The sequence below is a fragment of the Galleria mellonella genome, unplaced genomic scaffold (genome assembly GCF_026898425.1).
Source record: "Galleria mellonella isolate WM207_F2 unplaced genomic scaffold, CSIRO_AGI_GalMel_v1 utg800, whole genome shotgun sequence".
NCBI classification, from domain to species: Eukaryota; Metazoa; Arthropoda; class Insecta; order Lepidoptera; family Pyralidae; genus Galleria; species Galleria mellonella.
Genome location: NW_026442158.1, coordinates 647,387 through 669,974, shown reverse-complemented (window position 1 = coordinate 669,974; position 22,588 = coordinate 647,387). Strand labels below are relative to the sequence as shown.

The window sequence follows — 22,588 nt, the reverse complement described above, 5'->3', positions numbered from 1 at the left end:
TACCATGCTTGCGTGCAATCCTGCTCAGCCGTAGCTGAACGCTCACTCATGCACGTCCACGTACGTCCACGTACGACCACGCACGTCCACGTACGACCACGCTCTCCCACGCACTCCTATCTCTCTTACCAGTGGGTGCGTCGAGTGCGACGCCGACCCAGGTGCCGGCGGCGAAGTGCGTGGGCCCCACGTACGCGACCACGCCGGTGCTGCTGCTCAGCCGCAGCTGCACACTCTCGCCCACGCACAACCACTCTGGCACTGCGCCGCCGCTGCGACCGCCATCTGACCCCGACTCTGTTCATGGTAATGCACATTGGATTTAAGACTCTAAATCAACTTTATAATTTGAAAAGTAACTTTACGGTGTTTTATATATGAAAAAATAAATTGAAGCGGAAATGGCTTAGAAAGTTTTACGTGTGTCGTCTGTGTATAAGAAAAAGCAGTATGGGACGGTCCCCACCATTCACATCAGTAAACGAGGTGAAGAGCTTAAACTGTATCGCAAGTAGCCAGTCAATACAGAAGGGTGAAAATCATTCTTTACGACAATCTATGGAGAAGGTCTGTGGGCAGCAGTGAACAATTAATACCAGAAATTTTACACCGGCAAAAAAAACTCTGCCATTAATAAAAATAAGAAGACTTAAAATGGAACCAAAATCAATCAGGTAAGACAAATCTGACAAATAGAACGTTACAACAAGCGTGGCTTATTTTTTTTATACATGTACAATATTGCGGTCGAATTGAGACGACGAAATTGATACATATATTTCAACTGACTTAGAACTGACTAAATTAAAAAATAAAAATGATCTTATATAGTAACTACAAATATAGGAATTAAGATAAAAATAAGAAATAAAATAATTTAAGAAAAAAAGTGCAATGCTAAGTTAGGAATTATGAAAGTTCTAAATAAACAATTTCGTTACTGCACTGCACGCATATAGTTTATGACTCTATACATAGTAATTAGAAATTTGTTAAATATTGAATGAATGAAACAAAAGAAAATGTAATTGACCATCAGCGATGCGTTCGCTGGAGGAGGCGGGCGTATCGCGCAGCTGCCGCTCGGCGGGCGCGTGGTCCGGGCGCGGCCGCGTCGCCGGCAGCGACGCACGCGCAGCCGCTCGTGCCGCCGCGCCGCCGCCCGCCCGCCGCCGCACCACCTGCCGACAGCGCTTCTCACTTACTTATCACTATACAAACGGATATGGGTGGAGCGTCGATTGAGAAAAACGGAAAAGTTCCTGTGAGTCAACGTGACGTTTAGTATTTTTTTTTCTCAAAACAAAGCGCGCCTTATTTCAGTGTTGCAAGTTAAAGAAATTAATATTTCCCAGATTAGGTACATTTTTTAAATTTTAATTGTGAACTATTGTATGTAATATAAATATATATAACGTACACACGGTTTAAACATTAATATCAAATGTTTACATATACACAGTTTACATATAATCTGGCATCCCTATTCACAAACATAGTAAAAAAGTTGATATGTTTTATTGTTGCAGATTAACTGTTAATTTCAAAAATCTTATTCCTAATATTTTTGAAGTTACAAAATTGCCTGTGCCCCAACAATTTTGCTTGTTGTTTGGAGTATATTTTTTCTTTTATTTTATAGATAGAAAATAATCGACCAACTCACCTTTCCAGCAGGCAGCTGTGTCTTAACGACAGAGTGGTCAGGCCCGGGAGAGGCGGAATCGCTTTCGCCAACAGAGGACGCTTCGCGACTACGCTCCGCACTCGACTGCTCGTGACTCGAGTGCTCAGAGCTTACTGATTCCACTTCGGCCTCACCTGGTATATAGTGTTACATTCTTTTATATATTCATACTAATATACTTTAGTTCGAACAAATGATATTTTTAACAACGGCGATTGATTATTTAGTTGTTATTTACATACAAAAACAAAAGATAAAAAGCAAAATCACTAATAAAAAAGTGTTACCTTTATTATGGAAAGCCGAATGTTTTGAAAAAAAAAAGGTACATTGGTAAATATCCATTGAAGATAAATATAGATAGTAGAAAAGTTTATATTATATAGTTAACTATTAATTTGCTTCCACAGTTAATATTCAATCCTATGTCATTTATTTTTCCTAATGTTTGAAAGCGAAATAAGCAAAAAAAATAAAGGTATATTTTTTTGGCTTTATTTTATTTTATCTTTATTTAGTCTCCCAACAATTGTTCCACTGATAAAATTTTATAATAAGATTACTATCTATTTACATAGTGTACAATCATTTAAAGGGAAACACAGCATGCTTTGTTGGTATTGTCACTTATTATTCTGTCTCATAGATATGTGACCAATGACCATGACCAAACAATAAATACTTAAGGACAGACCAACTTACCGAAAGAAGTGTCATGCATGGTCTCTCCATTAAACTGCGTAGCGTCGACGCTCTTGTTCTGACTAGACTTGACAGCGTGACTCTCCACTGGAATCGCGCCGAGGGGGTCCAACATCTGTTCCTTGCGTTCGCTGGCCTCCTCCGCCTGCTCACAGTCCCTTAGGAACGGATTAATCCTATTCCTCGATCCGGGTGTGAGGACCGGGGTCTTTGCTTTCTCGTATGACGGTTCATCCAACTCGTTCTTAGATTCGACTATCTCGTTTTTCAATTCGGTTATGTCGTTCCGTAATTCGGTGATCTCATTCCTGAGGCCCGCCATCGAGTTCTTCGTTCTGCTGAGGTGCGTGTAGTCCATGGCTTTGTCGAAGTCCGGCGTATCGTCTACGGACATGCTCCGGATCGAGAGTGTATCGTCGTTTGTGAGGTTTGTTGATGACACTGCCTGAGATCCTACAAAAATATAAAAATCAGCACCCGTGAAAGTGGCAAACAAATCTATCGATAGAGACATTTTCACTACCACGTGAATAAGATAGAACAAGACAGCAACATAGTAACATTTCAAACAAAACTGGTTGAGGAGCAATTCGAGTGATGAGCTTCTGCTTCTGCTTCTAACTATCCATCAGGCCAAAAACTGTGCTGTAACTGGACATTTTTTCTGTTCATTTTCAATGCGTGTGCGCATTAAACTAAGCTATTAAGATATAAACAATAAATATAACTCACCATAACCACTGGATGATATTGAGGGCGAGTTTTTATTGGGCACTCGCTCACATGCGAGCTCGTGAAGTGAGTCGAGCGTCTTCGAAGTAGGTAGAAAACCTCGTGACGTCGCTCTGCTTCGTGTACGCTGAAATAGTAATTATATAATAAATATTACACAACGCCATCTAGCCTCAAACTAAATGATGTACATGAGTGGGTACTAGATAATTTATAGTCATATTCATGATTATAAATAATGTATTATGCTATAATCGTACCTGAAATTAATGGAGGAGGGGATTATTAGTAAAATTATTAGTAATGCTAAAAATATATACCCAAGTCAAGTTGACCTTCACGCGGTTTTCCTTTGGAAATTTTGTAGTTAACTCGTCACTATGGACCAGTTAGCTACATCTCATCCTCATCTAGAATCCTGTTATTGATACCCGCTATTTAAAATCGATTGGGCAGGTTTAGTGCTATATAAAAAAAAACCGTAACTATTAAATCAGAATATTTCCAGCAATATTAATCCGTCGTGTGGTCCTGGCATAGAATGGGTTACTACGCTCTTACCTGTTGGTGTCGTAAGAGGCAACTAAAAAACCTTAATAATAGAAATATGGGCAGCAGCGACCCTCTTAAAATATCTCTAGGGTTACCAACCCGCCTGTCAAACGTGGCAACTACTGGCAAAACCTCCTTTATGGGGGAAGACCTATGTTCAGCAGTGGGCAGTTAATGGCCAATAATGGTATCAATTCAAATAATTATAAATTGAATTAAAATTCGAATACGCCACTTGGTAATTATTTAAGCAATTATACATACATGTGATCGCGGCGTAGTGAGCTCATCCGCTGGTGCCGACTCGGGCTCCGAGTGGGAATCGTCATCGTTCCGCCGGCCGGGCTCTTCGTGTAGTGTAGTCATACGTAGGCCGAGCTTACCACTCGCTGGGGACGCTGCAATATACCACGTACGACATGAACAGAAGGTTAAAAATTTATTGTAAAAAAGATCAGTACAATAATAAAATTTTAGTATAGATTTATTTAAAATAAAATAGAAAGAAATATAAATATAATTCAGATTTATTTCGTATAAGATGAATAATTACAGGATCTGTAACAAGACATTTGCCAAAATTATTCGAACCAAATTTCGATGGGTATATTTCCACACATAATATTTTAAAATAATTGCTTATTTTGTTAAGATTGTCACTGAAAACTACCAGTTTTATTTATAAACACAGCGAAATTCGATTACGTAATTTTGGGCGTATTATCGCTTCTCTTATATCTTTGTCCTTCTATGTAAATAGATATTTCGTTTTAAACACTGTCTTGGTAAGAATAAAAATTTATATTAACAATATTAGGTAAATTTAAATCTATATTATAAAAAAAATGTGAATAAAAACTTGTGCGAAAATTTTCAAATCGATGCTTTACAATTATGTAAAATTAAATCGTGAAATGATTAGCTGTGTAATTTTTCCTTCGAAATTGCTCTTATATTAGTGCCGCAGGCATACAATGAGCGTTCATAGAATACATGTTATTATATTACATCGCGATTAAATATCTGCAAGACGTTATAGATATCATTAGAATTCTTCAAGAGAATGTTCTACCAGCGAATAGAGCATTGCCCCAATGAATCATGAGTCGAATAAAGAATTAACGACACGAAATATTGTACGTTCCGTACTGTAGTCTGTTTTAATAGAATTTAATGAAAAGATAGCCAAGTTTTTTTTTTTTTTGTTAAGATCACAGTATTATTAATTAATGTAGTAACAAATAAAAAAATCGATTTACCGATTGTAAATCGATTTTTTTATTTATACTACTATTGAACATCAGCAGACTTTTCTCGTAATCAATTATTAGTTACTTCACATCACCATTAATTTCCATTTTGAAACTTGATTTCTGGAAGCACTGTTAGTATGAAAACCTCTTATTTTACATTTTCGATTCAAGTTTCTTTGGCAAAATATTCAATTTCACTGGTAGAACACTACCTTAAGAGGATACTTATGACTTCATATTCACTCTAAATAAAAATAAGTAATCTTACATCAAATTTCAATTGAACACAACAACATATAAAAATAATATAAGATTTAGTTCAAGGAAAAGCGCTCACGGCACAACCCTTTTATAAAATAGCAGACTACGTGTACAACTTTGATCTTCTACCTACTTATGAATTAGAAAATAAAAAAAAAACAGCCTTCTGAGTCTTTATAAAAACAAATCACTGTAGAATCTGCAGCGTCAATCTCATGCTTGAAAGTATACAATGATGTCATGCCAATTTCACTTAACAGTCTCCAAGATGTTGCAAATAAAAACAAAATGTCAGCGGCTAACAAACAAAATACTTCGACAACTGTACTTATAGTCCGTTCATTGTAAATTGTTGTTTTCTAAATAACCCACTTTTTTATTTAATTTCTGAAAATATCTGAAAATAATCTGTTGGCCCACCTGATGAAAAGTTAACAGTCATTTATAGACATCAACTTGCACCATGACCACTACATAATTCACTATGTTACCCATGGTAACCCTTATACGTAGGGGAGAGATTAACCCAGCTAAGTTGACCTCCACGTGTTCTCTCCTGTAAACCATCGGTTAATTCTTGATGAATTCATCATGATGGGCTAACTGACCTGTTTTTATTCTCATCTATCATCTCTCACTAGTGCCCTGCCAGCGTATTCCATCAGCGCAGACGAGGCTGTCATTTCATTTTCACCAGCAACAATAAACCCCTCATACGTAGGGAGAAAAAGATTATTAATAATGGGATATAACATCCCCATTGCTAGCAATTTACCAAGTCAGGTAGTACACCCCCTGGAATTCTGAGCAATAAGGTCCCTATACTTTAATTAATATATTCAGATTAATAAAGACACTAGATCCCACGTATGTCTATAGACATGAACACCACAACTTCATGTCTATAAGTGAAAGTTACCATTTTTTCATAGTTGGTTGACACCAAGTAGCCCATCTGCTTGTTAGCCATTCAATTTAAAAAAAAATCTTAATTAGTCCGTCTGATAATCATACCAGAGATTATTTTTTATGCAACATAACATATCCGTTACTATACTACGGAGGTTGTCAGTTACTTTAAGAAATAAATAATATAACAAACAGACACACACTGTCAAGATTTTATATGTAAATCTAATAACCACTTAGTTATTACACAGATAATTTTAAAATTATAATAAAATTATGACAAAACAGTCACAGCCCACTTGTGGGTCCCATTATACGATATGATACAAGTTAAATAAATTTATTATCCCAATTATTCATAAAAACTAATACCTACAAATCGACTTTAATATTAGCACGTTTTGTCACTTTCTTGTGAATTAAAATTTACCATAAAAGAAAGAGACAAAACGGTTCGTAATTAAAATAGGTAACTTGCATTTTTTATGAATAATTGCAGTCTCGAATACAACAACTCACATAGAACGGAACGTACATATAAGAAATGAAACTCGAATGGTAAACAAATCGTTATAACAAGCCAAACTAGTGATTCTACGATTATCTGAACGTACACTTGTTTGGAGTCTGCAGTCGCAGTGAGTTGAGGTTCAGATTCAAGTTTAGGAACGTTGGCCGCGCTGCAATAGAAATATTAATAGCTTCGTCAGTACAAAACGTGTACAATTATATATTGAAATAAACAAAATCGAAATAATTGTACATGTAATACGGTTAGCTTAAAACATGATGACCTGTATAGGTTTCATTATCAGAGGGAGACAGGTATATAATTGTGCTCTATTACATCATTTAAAAAAAATCTAGACAAATAACTAATGTAACTCTAAAGAACACTTACTGGTCGAGTAAAATGGAATATATAAAATGGTGTTATAGCAGTACACAAGAAAAACATTAAAATTTTCACTTAATATTATAGAACAAAAGATCGTATAAATTGGAGAAAATAATCAGTATCAAAATTCGATATGAGACCAAGTATTGGTGTTAAATATTTAGCTGTTTCATAGAAAAATATATGTTTAAATGCTTGAATTTGACGGGCGTCAACACTTTTTAAATTGATATTATTTTTAACCGACTTCAAATTTTTTTCTCTCTTTTTCGTTGTTTTATTTTTACGTTTGTTATAAACTGATTTGGAAAATTCTCTTTTTATCTAAAACATATATTTACAGATTGGTTTCACAAAAATTATATTAAAATAAATTCAGTAGTTTCAAATAAAAATAACTGATTTTGCCACAAAGAAGTCGGTTTTTAATCAAATACAACCCTAATTATTACTAAAAATTGCAGTATAATTCAAGCATAATAAACACCGAATTTTTTCTATCAAAAGCCCGCTGTATAGTCTGAAAGACTTTTGTAGTACGTAAATTTAAAGTCCAAATCAAGACATCTCTATTCTCATCCTCTTGCTCTGTAAATTCATATAACAAACATACATACAATGTTATTAACTCAATCGTCTCATATTTCACAATACACTTACATTAATTTACCTACATAACAATACAGTTTACTTACAATACATATCTCTATTCCATGCTTTCTTTACCATACTATTAATCAACATCCGTTTGTTTATCAAATATATTGCAACTTTCTACATGTATACATGCATCAGTACCTAGCACACACACATAGCCTACGATTCTGTTTATTTGTCTATAACTACAATTATCAACTACATAGACAAGACTGCCTTTCAAGTTTTTATATCATATATTTTTAAATTCGTAGTTGCTTTTGTCTGCTACACATTTTAATCTCTTTTGAGAGACATGAATTTTTATTTTTCATTTACTATCAATCACATTAGAAGCAACGTTACAGTTGAATTCTAATCCGAAAGCAATTGTTTGCCATTTTAAATCCACAGCAGATTGACGTAGAGGGAAGGACAGGGAAGAATAACAAGGTCATGCTCGGTCCATGCAAATGAAATAGACACGCAAACCAACAAATACATAACACAACGACAGAAGCTAGCTCGATGCGAAGCTTGCATTTAATTTTACCCTCTAATTGCCAATACATAGGGTCTAATTTTGTATCTAGTATTCAAAACAATTGTTGAAGATAGATGTATTTTACCGTGAAGAGAATTTAACCACTCTTAAACAGATAGCCAATAAATAATTTGTGTAATGATTTGAAATTTACAGCCAATCAATGGATAACATACAAAATGAATTCTCGTTTACAATGACAACAGCACATTCTATATTAGTCACGGTATGTTGCAATAACATTCGTCTAATAATTTCGCCATACACTGCCATTCCGAGTCAAGACCATATTGTAGTCGCTGTTTACCTGAGAGAAACGAGCCTGATGGAAGCGAGGGGGGAAGATACAGAAAATACAACGTTAGTTTAAGCCGGGACAATATTTTTTTTGTGGCCCTACGCTGATTCTTTGAGACGTTTTCTATTGTGAATGGATATATAACTCTCTTATTATTATAATTAATTGCATTATAGAATTAATAATTTAATTTAGTAAACAAGTAACATTGAAAACAACAAATTAAAGTTAGCAAGCACCATAATAGAAGGTACAATAAAATAAAAAACGTGCAGGAATTCCACTCAGATCAAAAATTTCTCAAAGAATAGTGTAATGTATATTCATATAAAATTTAATAATAATATTATTTAATATAAAATATAGAAAGGTGATAATAATAGAAGTGAAATGGGTTGGATAGATAAGATACAGATATCGGTTGAGCTATAGCATTGCCACAAAGCTAGTCGAAATAAAACGTAACTGTGAAGAAATGGAACGTGGATGTATTGTAGTGAAATTTTGTGATGATCATCTATTTATGTCTTTCTTTAATCGTATTTCTCTTAGTATATTCCATTGTGGTCCAACAACGCGTGTAAGTTAGTACCTACATACTATACTACGACCTAATCGTGCATAGGTTATGTATCTGTACAAACTCACTAACTCTTCCATATTGTTACATTAAAACTACTTATGTGCACTATAATATTTTAACTAGTTGCAATCTTCAAACACTTTGTACATACTAAAATTCGTTACTTCTCATCGTGTATATTATTTGTTCTATTTTTAATGCATGTGCTTATAATATTGACAATTGGACATTGTACGCATGACATGTATGATTTGTATGAATGACAGAAATAAGAAAATGAATGTATTGGAAATAGGAGTGTGTACATTATTCTCAATGCTGTAAAATAAGAACTTTGTTACAATTAGAATAAATTTGAAATTACATTAAATAATTGATATTTAATTTCTTTCTCTAAGAAGATAGTGATCAGGGCAGTATTTAGAAAATCTATGTAAAAATTTAGTTAATTTAATAGATTTATTCCCCTCAACAAAAATAAATGAATCGATTAAAAAACTTTTTATTTGAGATATCCTATCTTTTGTACGAAACCAACTTCGTAGTAATTTTTACATTATTTGTATATCTTTTTATGTATAAAAATACGAAATAAAAAAATTACGTAACTAATGAATTTAAATTCAAATTGTTACGCCTCACTATGCCCCAATTACTACCTAGATTCCATGTACACGTCTGCACCAATTCAACTTACCAAGTCCAAACGGTTTGGTCGGTGTCGGCATATCGGGATCGTTGTGCGCGGGCGCAGCGTACGAATGGCGGTGCACCGAGCGACGCGGCGTCTCGTCCGCGAGGTCCGCGACGCTGCCCGAGCGACCGCCGGTGAGACTCGCCAAGGACTCGAACGACGAGTCCAAACGCATGATCTGAATGTTACAATATTACTAAATATTGACTAAATAAATATTGTGAGTCGTTAAATGCATACGATACAGTACGAAAATGACAATATCGAAATAACCTGTTGACTATCGAAAATAATGCTATATTCTTTATTAATTATTCAAAAAGTGATCAAGTTAGCGAAACCAAAATGTTAATCACGTAAAAAGACTCTTATAAAATTTACTGAAAATTTAGCCTTTGATAGAAAAATAATATTTGAAAATAAAAATATAGATTAGGTGCAAAATTTATGTGCAACTTGTTATGTGATTAACGTTTCAGTTAGCTAACAAGCACTATTTAATTTATGAATGAAAAAATATTGAATTAACTGTTATGCTGATAATTGGTTACATTTTAGGAGTTTTTACTCGTAATCTCAGCAACATACAGCCCTAGTATCGTGTAAGGTTTAATTTCTCAACTATTAGTATGTGTATGATTGCCACCACTACTACACTACAAGAAGTAACATTGCCTTCCATATTAGCCATTAATCTCCGACTGGCAACGGTTTTGGAACTTCTTGTAGTAATAATAGTGGCCAATCTTCAAGTGTTGCCAGTCATACACACAAAAATAATGGTAGCGGAAATAAAAAATAATAATCCTAATCAAATAACCAATGATGTGGATTTCCGCAAAATAACACCTAGTTTAATAAAATAATATGGTGAAAATTAATATTTTAGAGATTAGTAGTAGGCGCAGATTCAAAACCCGCTCGCTTCTACATTTTACAATTACTCAAAAATAATTGAAATATATTTTTCATATTTTAATAATATTTCTATATTAAATCTGCAATTACGTAGTAAATTGCAGTGTCTTAAATAAAAATGTTTAAATTGAAAAAAGGTACAGCTTAAAGAATTTTGATACACGCATACAATTTAAAAAAATATTTAGTTTTTATAGCAATAAAACAGAAAATATAATAAGTACAAAAGTGAACTGATCCACCGACATGTATAACACTTAGGTATGACACTAGAAATACAAATAAAGAATTTGTATTTATAAAATAATAATAAATGTATCAGTCTTTAAAATTAGAAAATATCTTAAACTATGTAATCTTTATACAAAAAAAAAATTAACAAATTATTTAACAAAATTGTATTAAACAGAAAATAGAGGCTAATAGTAAATAAACATAAAATCACGTGACGAGGAATCGATTATCTACGTTTAATCCGTCAAAAAGTATAAAACCAAAATGGAGTTTGTAGTATAAATGTATTTTTGTAAAATAAGGATGAATTTATATGACACTAACAGTAGCTGACACAAAGATATGACAAACAAGTGTTACCAGCTATCTCGCTCATAGATTGTGGTGACATCGTAACAAAAAAATTCGACATATTTCAAAAATGAACTTTCCATTTTGTTTTAAACTTTCTCTTATACCAAAAAAAATATACAGATTTAAAATCATATAAACTAAATATAAAACAATTATCAAGACAGTATAACAGAGGCAAAGGGGTGTTGGTAAACTGCCATGCGTAGACTCACGTTGGTTCCATTTTTGGCCGCGTTCTCGAGCGCTTGAGACAGCTGCGCGGCGTGCGTAGCGACAATACACATGTTAGCAAGCGACAACATAGCGACAACAACGTGACGTCACATTTGCTATTCAGTATTCACATTTGCATTTCGCGAGTATAATATAGCGTCTTCTAGTTGACGGACTCCAATTTTCAAGCGCGCCCGCATTTTACGTAAAGCTTATTTTAGAATAACTATTCGCCAATTGAAATCGGAGCCTTCTCTCTTCTCTTTTTAACAATTATTAGCGGCGACCGTCTGATGGTAAACTGAGTTACCGCGGACCTGGTGTTAGGGACGTCTATAAAACCAGATGTGTTACACGCGCATTACCGATTCTTAAAAAATCTTAATACGTCCTTTTTGAAGAACTCCATGTAGTCTCTAGGGAAAACCTCGGCAGGAAGATCATTCTACAACCTGTTGTTTCCGGGAAGAAGCTTCTCTGAATGACTCGGAAAGTGCCACTGTCTCACTTATTTAAGCAAATTATTAATATTCATTTAGTAGTTTTGAATAATGACAAGTATAATGAGCTCTTCACAGTATATCCTGTGATATCCATGTCAACAATACGACAGGTTACCACTTCCAATCGAAAACTTTTTTCTCCTAATTCATTATAAAAAACTAAACAATTTATCACCATATTCTATTCTTATTTATTCATATCTATTCTTAGGTATTGCGTTATTGTTTTACTTGAGATTACTGATACTGAAAATTGCTATTTTAGTAAAGTAAAATAATGCATATGCAATACCTGTATAGTTTTGTATGAATGTGAGACATGGACACTAATTCAGAAACAGATAAATTTAGAGTCATTAGAATGTGATGCTGGAGAAAGATGGAGAAAATTAGCTAGAAAAATCGAATTAATAATGAGGAGGGCCTACTTAGGGTTAAGGAAAAGAGAAAAATTATAAGAACTATTGAGATAAGAAGGGGAAAAATGTTAAGACACGACACGACACGACGAACTTATGAACGTTATAATAGAAAGTAAGACAGAAGGAAGAATGGAGAAGGGAAAACCAAGGCATAGTTACATCAGACAGATCAAGGAAGCAGTTGGTGTTGTGTCGTATCAAGAGGTGAAGAGACTCGTTGAAAATCGTAGTGAGTGGCAAAAGCTCAATTTACAAGAGCGCAGCTCTTAAATAGGAGGAAAAAATATTGGAAAAACAATTTAAATAGTTATCGGAATTAATTAAGTATTGATTGCTAAAATCTATCTAAAGATATATACAGCATTGTAGCTAGTTTTCGTACATTGATTTATTTCAAATTATAATTCCATAGCTTACGATTTCAATTGGCAACTAGTTCACATCTCGTTTCTGTTAAGTGAACTTGCAAAGGCGTTTGCGATAGACGGTGGTTAACTCTATTTGCAACAGTTTGTTTTTGTTTCAGCTTACCCGTTGCGCTACTTCAGACATAAGAGACTGGAGGCGACGCGTTACAACGCGACGCTGAAATTCCAAAGAAAAATTGTGTCCAATTCTGTTTTTATTTTACATAAACGGGTGCTGCGCAATTATGTAAGAATCACTAAAAAATTTACCTATTTGAATTTGGAATACAATTAAATTCTAAATCATTTTTAAATATATTATTTTATTTAGATTAAATTCTAGTTAGATTATGTTAGGTTCCGCGTTTTAGAGATAGAAACATAATCTTAAGTAAAAGATTGTTTTACTACATTATCATTTCAGCCATACGTTGTCTACAGTTGAACATAAACTGTACCAACAGTCTTAAGCCACATACATCCAACTAGTTTTATTTGCCATATATATCTTATACTGTAAGCAAACAATATTTTTTTAATTTATTATTTAAATAAAAAACCTCGTATAATTCAATAAAATTTTGTAAGCATTTAGAAAGATTTTGGGAATAAAAAGTAAATTTATTTAAATAACCATCAAATTAATAACGAGCGAAATTACCTCATTATATTGACATGAACCCTCTTTTCTGTCTCGAACAAGACCGCCATTTCTTACATTCCGAATACATAAAACATTTAAAATTTCAACACAAATAAGCGTGTACGAGTATGTTCATACTGAATAACAAATGATATACGTTTAGTAACTAATATTCCAGTGTGTGACCCAGCAGCTAGTCCAATGTTTATATACAAAATATTAAATTCACAAATTTAATACAAGTGATCTACTATTTATGTTAGTGGCAACACTGATTAGCTTGTAACTTGATAACAATATTTACTATGCAAATTTTAGTATTACTAATTATTATTGTGATTAAAAGCTTGTTAGTAATGATGTATGCACACAGCGCAGACAATACTATGTACAAGTCACCATAGATCCATATTCGAATAGATGCCACAATTGAGCGTTCACTGCGACTCAATTTTAGGTCTTAAATCAAAAGCAATAGAGCTTAATTGGCTTCAGTACATATGTCGAAGTAATTGATAAAAATAGCATTACCAATGGTATTTTCAAAATAGATTAGCGCGAGCAGACGTTTGCTATCAAATAAATTACTATTATAATATCACGACAAACGTCTAATATAAAATACCTAAAGTACTTCGAGTTTAACTTGCATCCATTGGCCTTAATAAACTACAAAATAAAATAATATTATCTGCGCTGTATGTAAGGACTCTTACTTGATGTTACTTTTCAAGTCATAGAATAATTATTTTGTGATTATTTTCGTGGTGGAAACGCGTCTATGTGCGTTCTTTAACACTACTTCGAGATTTAGACTATAGTGTCCTTCTACATTACACTTCGTCCATTTAATTTTTTTCTATAACAGCTCTTTAGAATGTATGTGTGTTAAATGAATGTATGAATGTTCAAACCGTACAGTAATAGATATTTATTGATTAATTAAAATTATTGTATTCATGTTTCTGTTATAGTTTTCAAATCACAATTTATATTATAAGCTTTCATTGAGAAAATAATAAAATGGACAAGGTATAATTAAATTTATACCCTATCACTTAGTAATACAGTCTATTTTCCTTTGTATTTCTTATTGACTCAGTAGCATCAACAAAACACCATATTCAATTTTATATTATACACTTAGCAATATATATATAAGTATATAATAAATTAACACACAATATTATGTAATACTCGGGCCATATCTGCGTCTAATTTAATGCATTTTTAACGCCTAATTGTGATGTGGCTACATTTAGATTTGATGTGTTAAATTAATTTTTTATTGTGAAAAATTATTACAGCTACATTTGAATAAATAAATAAGTGAAAATTAAATAAATATAATCTATATTTTCACACTTGACACAATTAGTAAACAATTTTAACATATCTTGCTATGAAAACAAAATAAACAAATAGTTAAATATAAATTTAAAAATATTGTATATTTTTTATGTAAAATATTAATTTTATTATAATATATATATTAGTTTACGAATTGTACCAAGTATAGAAAAATAATTTTATTAAAACATGGTACGCAATAATGGCCCGAGAGTGAGACAATACAATACAATAATACAATTTATTTCAATAGAACTTAAAACGTAAATAAACGAATTATAATAAATGACCAAACCATAAAACAGTTTGCTAATATACAATAGTATCCAACAAATCAAAATTGATTAATTAAGTGAACGTCTCGATTAGTTACTCATTTCATTTAAAGACAATAACTGTGATATTTCCAACGATAATTATATGTACGATATTTTTCCATTAAATTCTATTGAAATAAACTGTAGTTATACATATTATAATATATTTAGCGTGACTACAATTATAGTAAAAAACAAAAATGAAGGTACCTGTGAGAAGTTAGGCACGGAGGCGGTCTTCCTCATTGTGATGGGCTGTCCACGAGACTGCTCCAGCTCCTTGACGGCGACGCTCTGCCGCAGTCGGTCCAGGGTCAGGATACTTTCCACCGCGCTCACGCCACGTGTGTATTTTTCTGTAAGGAGTTTTAAACTTAAAAAATAGATTCTAATTCCGATTGATTCTAACTTTTCGATCTATTTAGAAAAGAAAGAAGATTTTCAATACGGTTGTATTTTGTTTTTGTTTGTTACCTCATAACTCCGCTAGTTCTAAACCGATTTGGAAAATTATTTTTGTATTTGAAAGGATATACTTACAGTTTGATCCCAGAGAAATTTTATGAAAATCGATCGTGTAGTTTGGTTTTTAAAACAAAATAACTGGTTTTGTCACAATTAAAATTGTTTTTTATTTTTGTTGGACACCATATTTAATTATTGTATTAAACAATAGGTTGAAAAAGCGGAAAACGCAGTAAAATCTATCTTGTAAATAAATATAATGTATAAATACAATATTAGTATATTACTCAACAACATGGCTTCTTTCACCTAGGTGTAGTCATATTAGACCTCACTTATCACCCGTAGCATGTGTGTATTGTCTTGTAAAAAACAAGGGAGTACGTTGTTTTTTATAAAAAATATAACACCACTACATTGTTGGAGAATATATAGCCTAACATACATGTACAAAAAATCACAGCCGAATAAAAAAAACCAGAGGGAGACTTTGTACAAAAGTCGATTGCTTGGGTACCTCTGTCCCATTCGTGCTTCAACCGTGAAGCAATTGTGTTTGCACTGCTATGTTTCGGTTTGAAGGGTGGGATATGGCGTGAATTTACTGGGTACATAGGAATAACACCTGAATCCTCAGAAATGGCAACGCATGGGGGGTATCATGGGCGAAACAGTATACTCTGTTATGTCCATGGTACTGCTCATGTCTATAGGTGACGGTTACCACTTTCCATCAGGTGGGCCGTCAGCTTGTTTGCCATTCTATGTTGTATAAAAAAAAAAGTAAAATTACACCAGCACTATTAGCTGTGAATATACGTGATATAACATTATGTGATATAATATGACATGTTATGACGTGATGAGATGTGATATGACATATTGTGATACAATGTAATATGATGAGATGTGATATTATAATACGATACAATATAAATCATACCAATATAAGTTTCGCCGTCCGCAGCGCTAGCCTCCTCCCCGGTGGCGGCGATTTGCGCCAGGCTCTCCCTCTCCTCCAACTCCTCCGACGCCTTTGGAATATTTGACACTACTTCGTATGTCACACCAGTTTGAGTCAGTTGATCTGTCCTAAAAGAACATAGAACATAACTGGTAACATTAATATTATCTCTTCTGAACCGGTGGTCCATAGACCAGTAAAATATATTTACGAAATACGTAGATAGTAACATGAAATTTAGCACAGGAGTTCTCGATACGTGAAAACAAAGGAATGATCCTTGATGGAATGCATTTATTTATTTAAGCGTGATTGAACTGAATAAAATATAAATCATCTTTATATAGAGCTCTTATAAATCGTCATTTTTTTTTTATTTTACTACTGGATTCGGAATATTGTTATCTGCCGAGAATAACTGGCAAGAAACTCAACAATTATTCTTTTCAAATCTCTGTAAAGATTCTGTTACTTTTCAGTAACAAACATCCAAACATATTTACGAATTTTCACTTTTATAATATTAGTAGGAATAATTGTATTAAAATATTTTACCAATTTGCAAACCATCAGCCGTTAATTGGCCACTACTGAAAATAGGCCCTTGCCCTTGGAGAGTTCTGCCAGTAGTTGCCATGCTTGAGAGCGGGTTGACATCCGCAGTTAGGCTTTCATGACGTTTTAAAATGGACGCTGTTGCTCATCCCTCAATCATTGAATTCCCTTAATCGCCTCTTACGACACTTACGGGAAAGGAATGGATGACGCATTTTATGTAGTAACCACCACCAATTTACAAATATAAAATAATTATTAATATTCTTATAGCAATCAAATAAAGAATATATAAAAATTCCATTTACCTCACAATTTTCTTCCGTATCCTGTCTGTAAAACTCTGTCGTTTATATATGTTTAACCCTAATCGTTTCCTAAGTATGAGATCCATGGGGGCGGGGTGTGACAGCCTCACCGTCACCTTTAATATAAGGTACACGCGTTCGTTGGCTGAAAAAGTTAATTTGATTATTGCAGAAAAACGACATGTGAATCTGTGTTTTATTTTAGATATATAAATACAATACATTCTAATTAAACTTTTGTATAAGTAGAAAAATTCAATGGTTTAATATCCGTGAAAAATAGAAACGCATTGCTAGTAATTTTTAATTTACTATTATACATCAACCCTACAAGAATCGATTTTTCCATTCCCGGACCGCTCGTTCTTCGTGTGACGATCTGGCGAGGTATCAAATTGCCGTATTGGATGTTCTCTTATACAAATAGTCACACTTTACAAATCAAATACAAACTACTGCTCGCTACAAAACAAAACATACTAAAAGATATGCATTTGGATTAGCAATGCGCGCGCGACATCCTTGATGTTATAAGCATTTATAAACTACGGTAATCGGTTACCACCAGACATGCCGAATGCCTATTTGTCATTTGTATTAGCACAAAAAAATCGCATTCTAAATTCAAATGTTTAGATTGTACATACATACATACATATCTGTCACGCCCGTCTCCCATTAGGGTAGGCAGAATGTTTAGATTGTTTGAATTTAAAATGCATTTTTTTTATAATGTCCCTTCTATCTTATCTAATGTCCCTTCGAAACATTTCACGGTTCGTCGGTAAATGACTTTTGAGATAAGATTGTGACATAACTAGTCAATATTTTTTTCAAGCTTATACGTTTTTATGGAGCAGAATATAACACAATTAAGAAAATAGATGGGTAACCTTCTGTCATCCGGTTGAGGTACTGCGAGTCGTGTATGGAGGAGTCCCATGAGGCGATAGCTGACACGTCCTTCTCGTGATGGTGCAGTATTTGTAGCTCGTAGAATTTGTTCCCGTGCTCTTTGGGTAATATTGAGTGCAATCCGGCCACTGTTACCTCCTCGCCGGATGGGTGTGTTGTTAGGTCGTCCGCTATAAAGTTTGAATGGATTTATTAATTTTTACTTACGACTTCTTTCGCGTGACAAGGATAAATAGTAGTCCTGGCTTTCTCCGTCCCATTCAATATATATACAAGTATATAAAACTTCATAACTATGGCGCTAAGAACAAGCAAATAAATTTAATTTAACATTATATATAAGATATATAAAGCATAAAGCGTCTGTTTAAAGAGTTTTTTTTTTACTTTCTTCATTTAACATTTACAAGTATATATCTTCATATTTTGAAACCATCACATTAATTTATTGCTTTTGTGTCGTTCATCCTAAAAAGACATTCTGTTAGATTGACATTCAAACTAAATATGTAATAATAATTGTTTTTATGGTTAAATAATTCTAATAATCGCCATATTGTATAATATATTTTAATTAAATAAAACATAATGGAAATACAAACAAACGAACAATTGATCAATCGATTTATTACTAGTTTCACTTAAAGAGTATTTTCATGATAACTTTAACAAAACTTCGTTACCTTTTACTTAAGGTCTATTGAAAGAGACAATAACAATTTTAACTGGGATATTACCGTTAAGGTCGAGGAATAGCACGGGTATATGTTGCTCCATGCCGGGCGGAGGACTCCAGGCAGCCGGCGCGCCTGGAATAGGACTGCCTGGACTCGGTACCAACACCTACAGCATAACGTGATGTTTTAATATGCACCTTGTACTCTCTGAGGGTAAAGTCATGTTTCTGGTACCATTAGTAACTTGTTAGTAACAATACCAGAGAGGTTATGTGGTTAGGTTGGAGAGTATAGTTAGAAAATGTATAAGAAATCTACCACATTATAGATCGCTAGCAATGAGATTATTGTTAGCAATATATAGTTAAGTAAATTTAAAATTTAATCCCCTCTTGGTAACATCATGGTTATTTCTTGGTAAATTCAATTTGCCAAGTGATCTGAGGGTCTATCATGAAATGAAATTCCGAATTTTCGGATTCAACTTCGTGTTTTTGTTCGTGCTGAAATCGTCTCAGTGAATGATGCTTTAAAATGTTAAGTTCATCATAAATCCTACCATAATATTCCAAAACAACGATATTTTAACATTTTTAAACGGTATGTATTATGTAATTTTAACATAAAATTTTTGTTTCCTTCGGTCCCGAAATTCCGGAAAATATTTCATGGTAAGCCCTCTGATTTCATTTCATCTATCACTATAAACCTGCCAGCATCATTAGCTCAAGCGAGGTTACCATAAATTCAAAAACTACAAATGAAAAGAAAACAAATAATAATTAATAAACTGTCGTTACTATATGCCTGTCAAATATTATTAGACCTTCGTTAATTACAACAAATTTTGAACTAGTCCTTACCAGCGACTTCGCTCGTGTTTTCGGGATAAAAAGTAACCTATGTCTTTTTTCACCCATATAGTGTGTGTATACCAAATTTTATAGTAATTAGTTAAACCGTTCTGGATGCTAAGAGGTAACAATAAAACGCACTTACATATTTATAATACTAGCAATTAGAAGAGAATTTAATCCCTAAAATACAAAACCTATTTAAATAGTATGTCTTATTTATTAAATAACTACAAATTATAACATACAGCATTTCTCTCCTCAGTTAGAGAGACCCACTGTTCGACGAGTGACTGCTCTCTTTCCATGTCACGTTCGCTCTTCATAGACGGCGACATATTTACTAGTTTCTAAAAAAGAAAATTAATAACATATTTAAAAAAAACAAATATTTATACGGAGTGTAATGACCCTATTACAGACAATTCCCTACGAAGTCGACCTACATGCGTTCTTTTATGGAAACCATTGTGGTTAATTCGTGATAAATTCATCACGATAGGCCAACCAACAAATTGGCATGAATTTACAGGGTACAGAGGAATAACACCCGAGTCCTCAGGAATGGCAACGCATGGGGGGTATCATGGGCGAAACAAGATACTCTGTTATGTCCATGGTACTGCTCATGTCTATAGGCGACAGTTACCACTTTTCATCAGGTGGGCCGTCAGCTTGTTAGCCATTCTAAGTTGTATAAAAAAAACTGATGTCATCAGTCATCAGTATAAATCAATAATTAGTATATTGGAGGTTACCATTCTATTTTCATCCATTATAAAAAAAAACATACACCACAGTTTGTAATAAAATTTTTTAGACACTGACTTGAAATGACGATCTCAAATGTTACAGAGTGTAGATGCAAGTAAGGTTCCTAGCAGGAAACTATGGAAAGGCCGATGTTCATCAATAGGATGGAAATCATGATGACGATGATTACCTGTAACTGTGCATGCAAGTGTTGCCGTCGCCGGGCCAGCGCGTCGCTCCACCTCTCACGTAGCACAGCCAAGTCTTCTTCTTGGTACGAATCTAACGGTTTTTGTAGTCGCGATCTGAAACAATGAATAAAAATAAGTATTATAATAAATAATCCTTCTACCCAAAGGTTGTCTGGAAGAGATTGCTTAGCAATAAGACCGCCTTTTGTACTACACTATACGTATTGAAAATTGTTCAACAAATCCTGTTATGTTGGTGCAATAAAGTGTTCAATAAATAAATATTTATTTATACAAAATAAACTAGGCTTACACTAGTATAAATAGTCATAGTCTAGGATTACAAATTAAACTATTAACAAGTTCTTACAAAAAGCGACAAAATAGATTCGTTTAGCAGTATTATATGTAACAATTACCGGAAACGACAAACATGGGAAGTTCATAAAATTTATACATATACATAGCATGCTGTGTTCCCTGCATAGAATGAACCACCCTTTGCTTTCTCGTAGGTGTCGTAAGAGGCGACTAAGGGAACTTAATGCTCGAGGGATTGGCAGTAGCGTTGCTGTTAAAACAACTGCAAGCCACCTGCCAAACGTGGCAACTGACAAAACCCTCTTTTATGGAGGGAGCCTATGTTCAGTAGTGGACAGTTACGGGCTAATATGATGATAATGACGATATACATAGCAATCACTCAAAAATTAACATACACTTTAAAAATATATATATTTTTTTTTATACAACTTAGAACGGCAAGCAAGCTGACGGCCTACCTGATGGAAAATGGTAACCGTCGCCTATAGACATGAGCAGTACCATGGTATTATTATATTAATAGTAATTCAAAACGAGAATTGGTTTTCTGTCAATTCAGCGGACTGATACCTGACAGTAACGGATCCGACTTCGACGCTGACGATGTGCTGGCAGATGATGGGCAGTGTGCCCGAGTTGTGGGCGGGCCGCACCCGCACCGCCAGCCGCCGCTGCTGACCTTGACGTAGTTGGTACACGCCACCCGTTACCATGTCGTTGCGTTGTAACACCTAAAATAACGAACGAGAATTTTACTTGTAAAACAATTATATTGGTACATTAAGATTTTTTTTTTAATGGGTGATAATGGAATGGTAACCTCGCCTGCGCTATCGGGATATGCCGGCGGGGCACAAGTGAAGGATATTAGGTGACGATGAAGTAGGAAAGTTGGCCCATTGTGACGAATTCTACAAGAATTGTTCACGATGGTTTCCAGGGGGAACCACGAGGAGGTCGACCTAATAGGGCATATTGCTAGCAATGGGGCTGTCAAACTCCATTGCTAATAATCCCTTTTCCTCCGGTACATTACGGTTTCTTTAATGCCGCCAACGCGAACGTGACATCTCTGATAGACGTGACAGGCGTCTATAGGCTGTAACCTAACGATCACTATAATGACTGTTTACCATTAGACAGGTTGTACGCTTGTTTGCCACTGTCGTTCTATATAAAAACATCAAATACTACATCTACATCTACTGGTAGATCTGCAGTATAGAGATGTGAAGGTATGGATTTCTAGAAGCGTAGATGTGGCAACATATGGAGGTATATAAAGGAGTAGAGATGAATAGAAGTACATGTAGAGGTACAAAAGCTCTAGCGATGTAAACATGATATAAAAGTGTGAAGGTACAAAAGTGTTGATGTGTGATCATGAAAATTTAATATAGTGTGTGTGTGTGGTATTATCTGACGTCACTAAGTTCTAAACCACCTTCGTGGTATGTGAAGGCGATGAAGGA

The 22,588-nt window shown here is 34.0% G+C and overlaps 1 protein-coding gene across 4 annotated transcripts in view; it reads right to left on the bottom strand.

The window, feature by feature from the left end:
• The window catches only part of LOC113518499 (kinesin-like protein KIF13B), a 179,620-nt gene that overhangs the window by 4,518 nt on the left and 152,514 nt on the right, over positions 1-22,588 (bottom strand). For 2 of the 4 annotated variants that reach the window (XM_052901813.1, XM_052901814.1), the window contains exons 20-36: positions 21,687-21,847; positions 20,792-20,906; positions 20,097-20,198; positions 19,055-19,160; positions 18,296-18,487; positions 17,403-17,547; positions 16,519-16,667; positions 15,321-15,466; positions 9,753-9,927; positions 8,482-8,496; positions 6,711-6,776; positions 3,938-4,071; positions 3,122-3,248; positions 2,390-2,842; positions 1,667-1,821; positions 1,034-1,181; positions 130-297 (exon numbers count right to left, since the gene is read on the bottom strand). In XM_052901813.1, the coding sequence (XP_052757773.1) occupies positions 130-297; positions 1,034-1,181; positions 1,667-1,821; positions 2,390-2,842; positions 3,122-3,248; positions 3,938-4,071; positions 6,711-6,776; positions 8,482-8,496; positions 9,753-9,927; positions 15,321-15,466; positions 16,519-16,667; positions 17,403-17,547; positions 18,296-18,487; positions 19,055-19,160; positions 20,097-20,198; positions 20,792-20,906; positions 21,687-21,847 (2,557 nt within the window). The remainder of the gene's footprint in view (positions 1-129; positions 298-1,033; positions 1,182-1,666; positions 1,822-2,389; positions 2,843-3,121; positions 3,249-3,937; positions 4,072-6,710; positions 6,777-8,481; positions 8,497-9,752; positions 9,928-15,320; positions 15,467-16,518; positions 16,668-17,402; positions 17,548-18,295; positions 18,488-19,054; positions 19,161-20,096; positions 20,199-20,791; positions 20,907-21,686; positions 21,848-22,588) is intronic. The other 2 variants (XM_052901815.1, XM_052901816.1) reach the window with 2 other exon arrangements.